The following is a 16,256-nucleotide window of genomic DNA, read 5'->3' on the forward strand; positions in this document are numbered from 1 at the left end:
GGCCCAGTGCTGATAGAGGATGAGTCCAGTAAAATTAGAGGCCTCTCCCTGCTTTGGCTGAAACACAAGGAGGGCAATGTTGTGCTTAGCCCTCCTCTGCTGTGTGCCTTGCTTCCCACAGCAAGCCGGGCTGTGCCCACATTGCTTCTACCTACCTTAGCGTCGGGCACCAGGTGGTCATCAAGTGGGAGCGGCGCAGCCGCGAACATTTCCATCTCGGCTGAAAGTCCTGTTAGGAGGCGCTGAGCTAGACCATTAATAAGGCTCCTATGTGGTCCCCCTCTAACGCCTGTGTTTGTCCCCATTGCTACAGAGGCCACCAGAGAGGCCGGCCCGGGACGTCGGCAGGAGCCGCGGGCGCCGAGCGGCGGCCATGGCGCAGTACAAGGGCACCATGCGCGAGGCCGGCCGGGCCATGCACCTGATCAAGAAGCGCGAGAAGCAGAAGGAGCAGATGGAGGTGCTGCGGCAGCGCATCTCCGAGGATACCATCCTGAAGTCGAAGGTGGACAAGAAGTTCTCGGCTCATGACGACGCCGTGGAGGCCGAGCTGAAGTCGAGCATGGTGGGCCTGGTGACCCTGAACGACATGAAGGCCAAGCAGGAGGCCCTGCTGCGCGAGCGCGAGAGGTGGCTGGCCAAGAGGGAGCAGCTGGAGGAGCGCCGGCTGCAGCTGAAGATGCTGCGGGACGAGCAGCGCAGGCAGGAGCGCAAGCGCAAGATCCTCCGTCTGTCCTTCTTGCTGGACGACAACGACGAGGACGGAGTCGCCGGGGCCGGCAAGAGCCGCAGGAACCTGGGCAAGAATCCCGACGTGGACACCAGCTTCCTGCCGGACCGCGCCCGGGAGGAGGAGGAGACCCGGCTTTGGGAGGAGCTGCGCAGGCAGTGGGAGGCCAGGCGCGAGAAGGTGAAGGCCGAGGAGGTGGAGATCACCTTCAGCTACTGGGACGGCTCGGGCCACCGGCGCACGGCGCGCATGAGCAAGGGCAGCACGGTGCAGCAGTTCCTGAGGACGGCGCTGCAGGAGCTGCGCAAGGACTTCCGCGAGCTGCGGTCAGCCAGCGTGGAGCAGCTCATGTACGTCAAGGAGGATCTCATCCTGCCGCACTACTACACCTTCTACGACTTCATCGTCGCCAAGGCCAGGAGCAAGAGCGGGCCGCTGTTCAGCTTCGACGTGCACGACGACGTGCGGCTGCTCAGCGACGCCACCACGGAGAAGGACGAGTCGCACGCGGGCAAGGTGGTGCTGAGGAGCTGGTACGAGAAGAACAAGCACGTCTTCCCCGCCAGCCGCTGGGAGCCCTACGACCCGGAGAAGAAGTGGGACAAGTACACCATCCAGTGACGGCCGCTGCACCGCCCCACGTCCTCCGCCCTCTCCAAGGAGTGACTCACCAGAATGGAAAATTTGGGGGGGGGGGGAAGTACACAGACTTCTGTGCCCTGCCATTTCTAACTTAACTTGGTGACCCCAATTGCTTTCCTGAAATCTAATAAAGACAGAGAGTTTGCATCTTCCAAGTTTGGTCATTCTGTTGCTAACGTTATAAATGCGGTCGCCTGGCTGGTTTCAACATTGCTGTGTGGATTCGTTGAATCCCTCTGCTGAGCTGTAGTGAAAACATGGCTGGGTGGCAGTGGGACAGAACCTAGAACAAGGGGCACATTTTTGACCTAGTGGTTATGAGCACAGACTTTGGAGCCAGACTGCCTGAGTTTAGTTTTTCACCGCTCAGCTCCCTGCTTGCTGTGTAGTTTGGGGCAGGCTTGTTAACCCTGTGCCTCAGGTTCCTCACTAGTGACAGGACATCACGGGAGCACCTGCTTCACAGAGAGATGTGAGGACTAAATGAGTTAGTATTTGTAAAGCACTTAGAACTCAGTAAATGTCTCTTATTATTATTCTTACGGTTTTGGCTAATTTATTTAAAGGACTGCTGTGACGCGGTTCAGAACCTTCTCAGGGCAAAGATGGACCTGCCCATCACTGGCCTACATATGTGGGGAAGCGGCCCCAGCTCCATGTTCCCTGGCTGGGGTTAGCCCTGGAGGTTAGGAGGACAGAAAGCTAGCGGGTGTAGCCTACAGGATCAGTGTTACTGATTTTCCTTCTGCGGAAAGCTCCACTGTGGCTCCGCATGGCACTGTTACAGATCTCGTCTTCATTTGAAAATGTTTATATTTTATTCACAATGTATACTTTGTGTTTTTAAAAAATATTGATTTTGAAAAGTATTGTGCTAAAATATTATTTATCTTGACTACTGGGTTTTAGGATGCCACCTTCCCCTTAACCTTAACGTCCAAGGCAGATTCCTTACTCACCTTACTTCAGTCCTGGCTCTGAATGTAGGAGTGACACTTCTTGAAGTCCTTGTCTCAGCCCTTAAGCAAGAACTTCCACCAAATCACCGGCCCTCTAGGGCCGTGGGTCCCAGCCCCTGCTGTTCCTCAGGGTCATCAGGGAAGCTTTTAAACCTCCCAATTCCCAGGCCACACCCAGAGCCAGATCTCAACGTGCAGGACATAGACGTCAGTATGTGTGAAGCTCCTCACACATTTGATGTGCAGTCAGATTGGAGAACAAATGCTCTAGGGTTGGCTTCTCTCCACCTCTCACTAACTCCTCCTTCTGAGTTTCTATGCAACAAGCACCTGAGCCAGGGCCCAGGACAGGCTTTTGGCTCTGAATCACTGCAGTGGGTGTGAAGTAGTGGAGCCTTCTTACCCAAAGTGGGACCCTTGGACCAGCAGCATCAACACTTGGAAGACTATTAGAAAAGCAGAATCCAGGTCCACCTCAGACCTTCTGAATTGGAATATGTGACCAACAAGGTCCCCAGGCAATTCACATGCACACTAAGGTTTAAGGAACCTCTGGTTGGCTAGATGTCTGCCTGCACCTCCAACACAGCAGCTCAGGACCTAAACTTGGGGGAAGTTAACAGTAGAATGCCACCTCTTTGGTTGCATGCTCAAGCCATATTCTCCAATCCAGTTTTAATGCAGAAGTTGGTATGCTGACCACAGTCTTACTCCTGCATCTATTCCTTAATTGTTTTGATATTACTTACACTTAGGTCCCACTGCACATCACAAAAAACCCCAAAGTAACTGTGGCTTAAACAAGCCTATTTCTCTGCATCATAGAAGTCTGGAGGTAAGTCTGCCATACCATCAAGGACCCAGGCTTCTTCTTTCTTGCTGTTTCATCATATGTGGCTTCCATATGCATGGTTAATCTCGTAATCCAAGATGGCAGCCCCAGCTCTAACCATCACATCCACATCCCAGGAAGCAGAAAGAAGGTAAAGGAAGAAAGAAACTTCAAAAGGCTTTAAATGACTGTCTCTGAAGAAGGAGTCCTATAAACCGGTAAATAATATCTTGGTTTAGATCCCATTTGCAAGAACTTCATTACCTGGCCACACCCAGATGCAATGGGAAGCTAGAAGATGTAGTCTATTCTGAGAAGCCAAGTTCTATTACTATGGGATAAAAAATGGAGAGCAGAACTTGGGAGACAAACAGTTTCTGAAATAGTCCATCCCTTTTGCCACCAAAATGTCAAGTGTAGCCGTCCCTTACACTTAGCACATTCAGCCCTAATGCAGAGGAAGCCATCACAAGTTCCCCAGTAGTTACTTCTATTATAGCTTGTGTCAATCTCTGGGTGATGCACAGGCCTCTCCTTCAATTCTGGATGTGGCTCTTTTTCACCCAGCTGCTTACATACTAAAGGACAAGTAATCTACTCTCTCACATACCTAGTATGCAATGCTGGAACAAATAAATAAAATCATTACGGAAAGGGAATGCAAAACACCAGCAATAGTCAGTTCTCTGGCCTTTATCAAATCCTTCTGGGAGGTATTGCAGAGACTGTCTGTCTTGAAGGTATCCTCACACTTGAAGCGCTAGATCCACTGTCTGGGAAGAACTCCTTTGCTCCTCGTCCTGTGTGCCCCCTGGCACTGTCTTCCTGGCTCTCTGTGACCATGTCCAAGCCCCATGTGGCAGGGCTGCTGGTCTTTTGCTGCCTGCTCCCTGCTGGTGCAGATTTGGGGACCAGAGATTGCTTTAGTAGATTTTTCAGGCTCAGCTAGTAGTGTTTTCGGCAATTCAATCCCCTCAGAAGATTAGATGGCTTTTAGTCAGTTCTGTGTGCAATTAAGCCCACCCAAAGTTATTTTCTAGACATGGTGTTTGAGTGTGAAACTCTGGTCTTTACTTACTTTACCCCATTCATTCCTCTCCAGCTTAATCTAGCACCCAGGATCAATCTTACCTCTTGCTAATGTTGTAGCTTTGACGCCACTAATGGTAACTTCAGTTGGGCATAGTGAAGCACTTGGCTTTTTATGCCACACAGGGGTCCAGACTTGGACTGCGGACTTCAGGCAGCAACCCCTCACAGGGCAAGGCTGTCCTCCCAGCACTGCTGCCAGACAGGTTAGCTCATACTTGCAGGCATGTCACTCAGGACTCTGCTGAAAGCAGGGGAACAGCCAACACACACCAACCTTCTGAAATGTTCCTAAGATTTCCCTGCTGGCACAGCCATGGCAGGCACACAGCCTGCCTTCCATGCATAGCAGGAGACAGGAGATAGTGTGACTGGACATGCTGGGGGTGACACCCAGGGGAAGAAGGTGTCAAGCGCATCCTCAGACTCCCACCTGTGCCAGATTACTTACTTGATATGCCATATTTCACCCAGTCATCACAGCAATATCCTGAGGTTGTTGGCATTATTTTTCTGATGAAGAAATTGAGTCTTAAAGGGTCTAAGTAATGGGGACAGGGTCACACAATGTTGGAACTGGGATTTTGTGATATAATAAGAACTATTAATATATTTGGTCTTTGTCCTCAGTTCCTGGTGCAGAGCTCCTAAATCCCTTGGAATTTCCTGAGTGATAGGAGTATCTTTTTTATTCAAATGAGCCCCTTCCAATCACATCTAAGTTTATGCTAATGAGGTGACTTTCCGTAGGGCCCCTAGTTAGCTTCAGAATGGGGGTTGCACACCCAAAAGACCAAGTTATTAGAGAGTTGGAACTTCTAGTCCCACCCACTGACCTCTGGGAAGGTGGGGGTAGGGGGCAGCTGGAGATTAAACTCTATAAAAACTCTTGAACAACAAAATTTGATGAGCTTCCAGGTGGTGAATACATCCAGGGATGGGGCACTCCAGCTCCATGGGGGGGAGACACTCTGTGCTCAGGACCCTTCTGGACTTTTCCTTGTGTACCTTTTCATATGTCCTTTGTAATATCTTTTAAAATAAACCAGGAAATGTAAGTTCAGTGTTTTCCTGAGTTCTCTGAGCTGCTCTATGAACCCCCAATTTATAAGCAGCTGGTCAGAAGTACAGAGGCTTGGATTGGTGTCTGAAGCGGGGGCAGTCTTGTGGGACTGAGCCCTTATCTTGTAGGATCTGGTGCTACCTCCAGGCAGGTGGTGTTGGAATTGAACTGAATTGTAGGATACCCAGCTGGTGTTGCAGAATTAATTAGAATGGGAAAAATCTCACACATCTGGTGGCAGAAGTGTTCTGTGTATACACAAACCTTATATTTTCTTAGAGATTTGAACCCCAATCTGTTTGCCTTCAATGTCTGTGGTTTCCTGTTGATTGTCGCTCTGTGTTTATTCATCTTAGTTAAGCATGCACATTGTATAAAGATACAGTTCCACAAGGCTCCTGAGAAGAGCACCAGTTTCCCTTCCTCCCTCCCACCCCCAATACCCTAAGGGTGACTACTTTTTAGTAGATTCTCTTGAAATTTACCTCTGCATCTCTAAACAGCATGTGTATCTTTTGGGCGTTCTCTACTGACTTCGCATTGTGGATGATAGGACCTAGCTCTCTCCCGCCACTGCTCCCTCCACCCACCCGAAGTCTGCATACTCCCCACCCCCATCCTTCCAACATCAGTAAATATCCATGTGTTTGCAATATTATGATCAGATAAATGTTGCATATATTATGAATAATCTTTTGTCTTCCTGGAGTTAATCATTTTCTTGTTTTCTGTTTTGATTGGATTTTCACCTCCTTGTTATTAAATCAACTTCAAACTTCCTGTCAATTGTCTTAATCCCTTCTCAATATTAAAACCCTTGGCATATTAATCATAATTTAAAAAATTTCCTGATCTGACAGTTTAGACATTCCTGCAATATCTGACTAGTGCTCAGTCTCTTCACACTGTGTTTGTTTTTTGCCTTTTTGTATGCTTTGTAATTTTTTGTCAAAAGCCGGACGTGATGTACTGGGTGACAAGACCTGCTGTAGATAAGCCTTTAGTGGGGTGGCAGTAAGGTATGGAGGAAGGGAAGCCTTCTACAGCCCTGTGAGCAGGTCACGGTCTTCTAATGAGCCCGAATCGCTGTGAGCTTCACACGCCTCCCCCCTCCCCCCCCCTGCCAGCACTTAGTGGGACAAGATGCCTGCAGTGGGGTATTTCCCTTCTCCCCACGTGTCCAGAGCTGGCTGGAGGTAGGTACAGGAGGCCTCCCTTGTCCGTGGTTTTACTTCCATGGTTTCAATTACCCAAGGTCTGAAAATATTGAATGGAAAATTTCAGAAATAAAAAATTCATAAGTTTTAAATTTTGAGCCGATCTGAGTAGCATGATGAACTCTCACGCTGTCCTGCTTCATCCCATCTGAAACGTGAATCCTCCCTTTGTCAGCATCTCCACGCTGTAGATTCTACCAGCCTACGAGTCACTGAGGAGCCATCTCTGTTATCAACTCAACTGCCACAGTATTGCAGTGCTTGTGTTCAAAGAATCCTTATTTTACTTAAGAATGGCCCCAAAGTGCAAGAGTAGTGATGCTGTCAATTCAGATATGCCAAAAAGAAGCCATTAAGTGAAAAAAAAGGTAGAAGTTCTCCACTAAGGAAAACAATCGTTTGTGGAAGTTGCTAAGATCTACGGTAAGAATGAATCTTCTATTTATAAAGTTGTGATGAAGGAAAATGAAGTTTGTGCTAGTTTTGCTGTCATCTCAAACTGCAAAAGTTATGGCCACAGTGCAAGTGCTTAGTTAAGATGGAAAAGGCACTAAATTTGTGGGTGGGAGACAGGAGTAGAAATGTGTTCCAATCCATGGCCTTGGGGCATCCACTGTGGGCCTTGGAGTGTATCCCTGGAGTCCAAGTGGGGACAACTGTATTTCCCGTCCCCTTGTTAAGAAGAGCAGAGTACACTAAACTCCCCAAAATGTGCCCCTCCCAAGACTGGGTCCCCTTCAAGTTTTTAACTCTCAGACATGTCCACACTGAGCCTCTCCAGCAGTTCACCAGTGACAGTTCACATCTTCCTTCCCCAGCACCGGTAGCTGTAGCCCCTGCTGGTGGGTTTCTGCTAAGCTGTGATTCTCAGTATCCACCCATCTCTCCAATACTGGGGAGAGCAGTTTGCCCTGTGACCTCACTTCTCTAAAGAGTGTAAGAAGAGTCACTGATTTTTTTAGTTTGTTCAGCTTTTTGCTTGTTGTTAGGCCAGAGTGGTGACTTACAAGCCCCTTATATGCTGGGCTGGAAACCGAAGTCCCCCCTCTCAATATTTGAAGCATTGAGCATTCTAATAATTTTAGCTGCTTGGAAACAGAACCCGCTCCCGTCTGGGCTATTCCTTATGTTAAAGAGCTGGCATTCTGGAACCTCCCTTTCATTGTCCTGAGAATCCCTCCACCCCTCCAGCTCGTGTGTTGAACTCCACGTTTCCTATATCTTGAGCCTTCATATCTTCTTTCTCGATTGACTTTCTCATCTTTGGTGGAGCACATGCTCCCACTGCCTTATGATCAAGGCTCTTTGAGAAGCGTCTGTTTTTAGAGCCTGAATATCTAAACTGTTCTTCACTTTGCCCTCCTCTGTGATTGAAAGTTTGGCAGAATGGAAATTGTTTTCTCTCAGAATGTTAAAGGCATGGCTCCATAATCCTACAGTTTCTTTTCTTGACTACTCCACTTTGTACCTTTAGCAGAAGCTCCAGTGTAGGAGTGGTCACATCAAACAGGAAAACCACCAAAAACAGCCCCCCAGACTCTCCGCAGAGCAGGGGCCCAGGCCGGCTTTGCTCCTTCTCACCCCGTGCCCCTCTGCAATCAGGATGCTGTGCCCTGCCTGTGCAGTGACCCTCAAAAAGGGCTTCTCACAGGCAGACAGCCCCTCCTTGGCTGAGTCATCCGACTTGGTGGTTGAGCCGTACCTTTCTTCTCGTCTCTGTGCACTCCTTTACAAACTCCCTAAGCCAGGGGCAAGGCTTTATGAGTTCCATCCCCCCAGACTGCCTGGACCACAGAAACTATTTAACTGACCTAGAAAAAGGCAAAATTTCCCCCAGGATACCCTAACCCTAACCCTAACAACAACAGCACATGCCCCGACCACAGTTGGCTCCAAATCTTTGTGGGTGAAACTCAAGACTGAAGTAGACAGGACACACGGGCAAGGGCCGTGGGTTTGGAGACAACCACCCGGGTGGATTTGGGGGAAAGGCATTACGTCCTCAGGTGGCACTGGGTGGCTCCACAAAATGCCACTAAGACATGCCTGTTCCCCTTCCCCCCTGCTCCTGACCCAAGCCAACACTGCTGGGTCACACTTGTCATTGCTCTGAGACGCAGCGTGTGTTCTGACCCAGGCGCTGCGTTTCACATCTGCTGTGACTGGTCTGTGTGTTATTGGCCAAACGCACATCTGTCGGCTTGCAGAGCCCTGTGAATGACGACCCATTTGAGGAGCAGACATTCAATACATGGCCGGGACTATTCTAAGCACTTCGGCTATTTTAACTGTTGTTATCGTCGTGCATATCCTATAAGACAGGTGCTATTATTCCCATTTTACAGATGAGGAACAAAGAAGCACTGTCTCCATTTTTGTGCACAGCCTCAAATTTTTGTTGTGGTTCAACCACTTTGGTGACCATGGGTAACTCTCCATAGTGGACATTCTATATTTTCTGCCAGGCATACATTCCACCAATTTCTTTTTGGAAGACCTCCCCAGTACCCCTACTGTCACTCCATGTGGGCTTAGCAATCTACTTTGTCATCTTCCTGGCCACTTCCTCTCTTTTGTGTGGTGCTGGGCAGGGGAGAAGGGAGAGGGGGAGAAGGGAGAGGGAGAGAGCTCTCTGGGACTAATCCCATCGTGATACCCCCACCCTCATGACCTCACCTAGCCCTGAATCACCTCCTAAAGGCCCCAGCTCCAAATACGATCACATTGAAGATTAGGGCTTCAACGTGAACTTGGGGGAGACATAGTTCAGTCCATAGCACTGGCCAATGGCTGTTGGGGTTGGGCCACAGAGCCTATGGAGGGATTTTAAGCAAGGAGTGGTCAGTTATTCCGGGGCCCACACTGCGAGACACTGAGCAGGGACTGAGCTCAGGCACTGAGCGCAGTAGGACACATCAACAAGCGAAAGGACACTTTTGATGCAGATTTGATGAGGTCTTTCTACCTTCAGGAGTTTCCTAATAAAATGGAAACACTTGGGCAGGCAATGCCTGGTGCCATTAGCAGTTAATAACACATCCATCGTGAGCTGACAGCTGAGTGAGCCCTGAGGGCCGGGCATGGCCAGCACCCTGAGGAGAAGGGAGCTGAGGAACCAAGCTACACCCAGCTTCTTCCACGGAAACTGCGGAAACTGTGCCAAGCGTCAACACTACCATGGCCACGTGCACCGTCAGAGGGTCCCAGGACACCAAAGCCCACCAGGCCCTGGAGAGCAGCACCCGGGGTCCAGATACTGCCCTGGGGCATTTTCAAAGGTCTGCAGAGAAATGACAACAGGAAGAATGTCGAGTTAAGTTTTTAATAAAGCTAAGTAGGTTTTCTTTCCATTTAAAAGAATAAATTATATGGATATTGTGCTTTTAATTTTTCTTTTGTTAGGTATTAGATGTTCTTTATAATAAAATCATAGTTATTGTAGACGCTAAGCTTTTTTTCTTTAATATTTTTTATTTGGCCAAAGTAAAAACCGAGATCTCTGATGCCCCATGAAATGCATCAGGAGAATAAAAGTCTTGTGTTGACATCAGCTACCAAGGGGAGCCCAGTCCTGAGGTCACAGCTTTTAAGGAGCCCGACTTTCTCTCTCGCAACTCTTGCACTCACTACTTGGGCACAGCTGTTTCCTTCCTTTGCAGCTAGAAAGCTCTGGGGTTATTTCCACCTGCTTTTGGAGATGGAAAAAACAATCCTCATGCAATGAAGGCAAAACAATGTTCTTACACAGGTCAGCATGAAGATGGCCCAACCTTGAATGTCTCCCTATACTGCAGTTGGGGAAAAACTCGCATACAGATGAGCTCTCTGGAAACATCACAAAATTGCCCATTTTCTTCAAAATCCCCGATAAATTTTGTTACTTCAGAAGATTTTTGATAGACTGGCAGAAGCTTAACTAGCCTGACACAATCGGGTGCCACTATACTGATCTGAAAGCTGTCATGGGGGCTGAGGAGGAGGAGGAGGGGTCAGGGCCTTATCTGTGCCTTCCGGATTCCCAATGTGCAATAGGGGCTTCTGTGTTCTTATCTGGGGGATTGCAGCAAGAAAAGGCATTTCCCATGGACTGCTATATTTTTGCCAAGTAAATGTCATAGTAAATAATATTAGGAAGAAAAAGAAAAACCAGATGGAGTTTCTCATACCTAACTCATGCTGGAAATTTATTTCTCCAGGAGAATTCATTACCTTCAGACCAGTAAGGCAGACGTTTTAAAAAAATAATGTGTACGTATGTATATGTATATGAATATAAGTTGTATATGTGTGTGAATGTGTGCATATGAATGTGCATATGAATATGTATATAAATATGCACGTGGATGTATACGTGTGTGCTTACACACACACACACACACACACACACATTCCGATCTCCAGCAGAAACTTGAGCTGCTCCTTCACAGGCCTCGGGGATCAGCATGGCCGAACGTGTCACAGCAGGGCCGTGTTGCATAGCGGTTTTGACTGATGAGCTGGAGAAACTGAAGTCGCTAGGAAGGCAGCAGGATTTCACCCCACCGTGGGAGCCAGCCTCCAAGAGGGCCCCCAGTGATTCTTTCCTCTTGATTTCATGCCTTTCTGTAATCAATGGGGCTTTGATGTGATGCCAGTGTGTGACCTACAACACTGGGTCATGAAACACACTGTACCTTCCACCATGCTCTCTTGGATATCTCGCTCTGGGGGACGCCAGCTGCTGAGTCGTGAGAACACTCAGGCAGCCTCACGGGAAGGACCACTTGGCAAGGAACAAGGAACAAGGAACGAAGGCCATCTGCTAGCAGCCAACAAAACCCGGCAGCCATCCCGGAATCAGGTCCTCTGGCCCCGTCATCGATGACTGCAGCCCAGCCAGCAGCTCGACTCATCTCACGAGAGATCCCAAGCTGTGTATAATTAACACGTATGTATTAACTGAGACATATTTCACATACCATAAACCACCCTCCAAGTTCAATAGCTGTTGTTATATTCACAGACTTGTGCAAACATTACCACAGTCTAATTTGGGAACATTTTCATCACTCCAAAAATAAACCCTGTACTCATCAGCAGGCACTCCCCATTCCACCCTCCTCCCTAGCTCTAGGAAACCACACATTGTTTTCTGTTTCTATAGTTTACCTACTCTGGACATTTCATGTCTATGGGATCATACAATACATGGCCTTTTGTGTCTGGTTCCTAACACTAAGTGTGATGTTTTCAAGATCTATCAATGTGGTAGCATGTATCAGTATTTCATTCCATTTTATGACCAAATAATATTCCAGTGGACATAGCACATTTTGTTTATCCATCCATTCATTAGTTGAAGGGCATTTGATTTGTTTCCACTTTTTGGCTTTTATGAATAATGCTGCCAATGGACATTTGTGTATGTTTTTATGTGGACATGTGTTTTCATTTATCTTGGGTGTATATACCTAGGGCTGGAACTGCTGGGTCATATAGTAATGCTATGTGTAACCTTTAGAGGAATTTCCGGGCTATTTTCCAAAGCAGCTGCACTATTTTATGTTCCCAGCAGTAGTGTAGGATGGTTTCAGATTCTCACTTCTCCACCAACACTTAACTAGTATCCATCTTTTGTAATATAGCCTTGCTTGTGGATGTAAAGTGGTATCTCATCATGGTCTCCATTTGCATTTCCCTGATGGTTATTGATGTTGACCATCTTTTCGTGTGCTTATTGGCCATTTGTGCATCTTTCTTAGAGAAATGTTTATTCAGATCCTTTGTCCATTTTTAATGGGGTTACTTGTCTTTTTATTGTTGAGTCATAAGAGCTCTCTATATATTATGAATATAAATGTCCTATCAAATATATGATTTACAAGTATATTTTCCCATTCTGTGGGTTGTCTTTTCATTCCTTTGATGGTATAATTTTCCTGATGATATTATTATTAAAAGTTTTAAACTTTAATGTAGTCTAATGTATCTATTTTTTTCCTCTGTTGTTTGTTTTTTTGGTGTCATAAGGTCATAAAGATTTACTCCTGTTTTCCTTTAAGAGTTTTATAGTTTTACCTCTTATATTTATGTCTGTGATTCACTTTGAGTTAATTTTTGTATATGGTGTGAGAAAACGGGTCCAACCTCACTCTTTTGCATGTGGCTATCCAGTTGTCCCAGCACCATTTGTTGAAAAGACTATTCTTTCCCCATTGGATGGTCTTGGCTCACTTGTCAAGTCATTTGACCATGAACACCTGGGTTTATTTCTGGACTCTCATTTCTGTTCCACTGATCTCTACATATGTCTGTCCTCATGCCAGTACTTTACTGTCTTGATTATTCGTGCTTTATAGTAAGTTTTAAAATAGAGGTGTGTCCTACAACATTGTTCTTCTTTTTCAGAGCAAAAAAATCTCAGTTTTTAGTTTATCTGAGGATATCTTTATTTCACCTTCAATTTTAAAAGATAGCTTTACTGGACATAATATTCTTGATTCACAGGTTTGAATATTTTTCCACTGCTTTGCATATGGCCTTCTGGCCTCCATTTTTTTTTTCATATCCAAGATATGTTTTTTTTTTGTTTTTTTTTTGAGACAGAGTCTCACTCTGTTGCCTGGGCTAGAGTGCCATGGTGTCAGCCTAGCTCACAGCAACCTCAAACTCTGGGCTCAAGTGATCCTACTGCCTCAGCCTCCCGAGTAGCTGGGACTACAGGCATGCACCACCATGCCTGGCTAATTTTTTCTATATATATTTTTTTATCTGTCCATATAGTTTCTTTCTATTCTTAGTAGAGACGGGGTCTCGCTCTTGCTCAGGCTGGTCTCGAACTCCTGAGCTCAAACAATCCACCCGCCTCGGCCTCCCAAGTGCTAGGGTTACAGGCTTGAGCCACCTCGCCCGGCCAAGATATGTTTCTAAGTAGGAAAAAAACCAAGTGCAAGATGAAAAGCAATATGCATTGTGTGCCACCACTTGTGTAAAGGTGGAGAGAGGGAGAACTACACTGTATTTGCTCATATATGTTGTACTTAGACTACCTCTGAAAGATACACAAGATTCCACAACCCATCGTTTGGCACTGGGGGGTGAAGAGGGTGGCGAGGAGACAGGGATGGGAAGGAGACTTTCACAGTACCTCAGGTCACATCTTTCAAATTATGGAGCATGTAAATGTGTTACCTATTAAAATATAAAACTATAATTAAAATGTGAACTGAATTTTTTAAAACTGCAGAAGTATCCTAAGCGACAACAGCCTGATTTTCAGGGAGGAGATTGGGGACTTCAGGATATATTGGCAGATTATTTTGAATATTTTTCATTATTTTTAAATAGGCAAACAGAAGAGTAATTAATAAAATGATATGGAACCAGAGCATTTATATTTAAAGAAAAGGACCTTCCCAACTGCCAGGTCAGTGCTAACTTCTCCCCTCTGCCGTTCATTCTCCTGGAGGCAGAAGGCCCTACATCAGTATGACTATAAGCTTTCAATAAATTCCAGTTAATTCTGTGACTTAGATGATGAATACTTAATTGGATTTTAAAATAAACATTTTGCAAAGGTGGTAGGGTCAGAGTTTCAGTCCCTTTCCTTTCAGAAAGCTCTCTGACCCATGAGAGTTTGCTCACATGCTCCCCAGCAAACTTCAAAGTCCTACCAGGAAACAGGGGTAGAGTGACTCCTGCCCAGTCCCCCACCCCCAAAACTCCCCAATACACTTTTTTGCTAGCATAATGAGTGTTGACATGATTTACCCTAAATATTATTTTTATAGTATCACTTTTAAATAATATAGTAGGGTATGCTATCATTAATCAGTTTTCTATTTGGGGACATGAGAATATCTTCTAGTTTGAGGCTATTAAAAACAAAATTGTGTGGGACATGGTGACTCACACCTGTAGTCCCAGTAACTTGGGAGGCCGAGGCAGGAGGATCGCTTGAGCCCAGGAGTTAGAGGTTGCAGTGAGCTATGATCCCATTATTGCATTCCAGTCTGAGTGACAGAGTGAGACCCTGTTTCAAAACAAACAAACAAGGCCGGGCAAGGTGGCTCATACCTGGAATCCTAGCACTCTGGGAGGCCAAGGCGGGAGGATCACTCGAGGTCAGGAGTTTGAGACCAGCCTCAGCAAGAGCGAGACCACGTCTCTACTAAAAACAGAAGGAAATGGTTTGGACAGCTAAAAATATATATAAAGAGAAAAAATTAGCTGGGCATGGTGGCACATGTCTGTAGTCCCAGCTACTTGGGAGGCTGAGGAAGAAGGATTGCTCAAGCCCAGGAGTTTGAGGTTGCTGTGAGCTAGGCTGATGCCACGGCACTCTAGCCAGGGCAAAAGAGCAAGACTCTGTCTCAAAAAACAAACAAACAAAAAATGTTACAAGAGTGAAATGCCCACCCTGATAGCCAAGTTTTTAGAAATATCTAAAATTTATTTTAATAAAATAAATATTCATTTTAAAATATTAGACATTTATTCTAAAATATTAAAATCTATTTAAAATAAATTTTTGGAGCAGAGTTGCTAGGACAAAGCATATACAGATACTAGGGTTTGTTTGTTTTTTTTAATACATATTGCCCAATTACCTTCTGTAGCATATTAAGTTCTCCAAAGACAGTCACAATAATATCTCTCAACCTACACACTCTTCTTCAACGTGAGCTTGTACCTCCCCATCAAAAGGTGAAGTCTATTTCTCTACCACCTTTGGTGGCCTGGGACAGCTTTGACCAGTGCAATGTGGAGGAAATGATTCTGTGCTCACAGATGTACAATAGCTTTTAATTGGCCAGTCAGCGTCCACCTCCCACCTCTTAGAATACTCGCTCTTGAGCCACACTGCCTTAAAACTCGCCACCTTGCTATGAGAAGGCCAACTACATGCAGAGGGCGTGCATAGATGCTTCAGCCCAAACTGAGCCCACAGCCAGCACCAGCTGCCAGCTAAGTGAGCCGTATGGGATGTTTGAGCCCAGACAAGCCACCAGGGGACTCCAGTCCCAGCCAATAGCGCTGGCCTCACATGTTTTCATTCTGTCTGTCTCCCCTGCCTCTGTGGCCCACTGCGACCTCACAGCCTGACCTCACAGCTCCTTGACCTCCTTAACTCCAATGACTTGGGTTTCCTCTCTGCTTCTACCATCTAACAGCCTATCTATTTGTGCCTTAGAGGTTGGCATTACTTATGTTGCTCTATTTTCAAAATGTCTAGTTTGTAGACTCTGCCAACCTTCTTAAGTTCCACGTCACACTCAGTGTGGTCTCTGGACTCCTGGCCTCTCCCTACTGTCATTTCTGCTTCCAAGCAGACTGGATGTCTTGACTCACCGTTCTAATGGTCTCCTCCCTGGGACCCCTCCCTTTGCCTCAGACACCACCATGCCTGTGCGGCACTGCTTGGTGATCAAGGACTCGGGCTCAGGGAAAGGTGTCCAGACGTACACTGTGGCTCTGCCGCTGGCCAGCTAGGTAGTGCTGGGCGGGGTACCTCACCTGTGTGCTGGCGACCGTAGAGCCACCCAGTGTGACAGCTGCCAGCCACACGTGGCTGCTGGGAACTCAGAACACAGGCACATCCGAACTGAGATGTGCTGTCAGGGCAAAGTATAGACAGGAACCAAAGACCAAAAATTATGCAGAATATCTCATTAATAATCTTTTTATATTGATTACATGTTGAAATAATGTTTTGGGTATGTTAGATTAAATAAAGTATTTTAAA

The 16,256-nt window shown here is 46.4% G+C and overlaps 1 protein-coding gene across 1 annotated transcript; it reads left to right on the top strand.

Annotated features, from left to right (window-relative positions):
- The first annotated feature begins 365 nt into the window (after positions 1-365).
- On the top strand, positions 366-1,358 carry FAM50B (family with sequence similarity 50 member B). Its single transcript, XM_045551601.1, has one exon. The coding sequence runs from the start codon at positions 374-376 to the stop codon at positions 1,349-1,351; it is 978 nt and encodes a 325-aa protein (XP_045407557.1). The 5' UTR covers positions 366-373; the 3' UTR covers positions 1,352-1,358.
- Positions 1,359-16,256: the final 14,898 nt, after the last annotated feature.

Source organism: Lemur catta, chromosome 5 (assembly GCF_020740605.2).
Source record: "Lemur catta isolate mLemCat1 chromosome 5, mLemCat1.pri, whole genome shotgun sequence".
Taxonomy (NCBI): Eukaryota; Metazoa; Chordata; class Mammalia; order Primates; family Lemuridae; genus Lemur; species Lemur catta.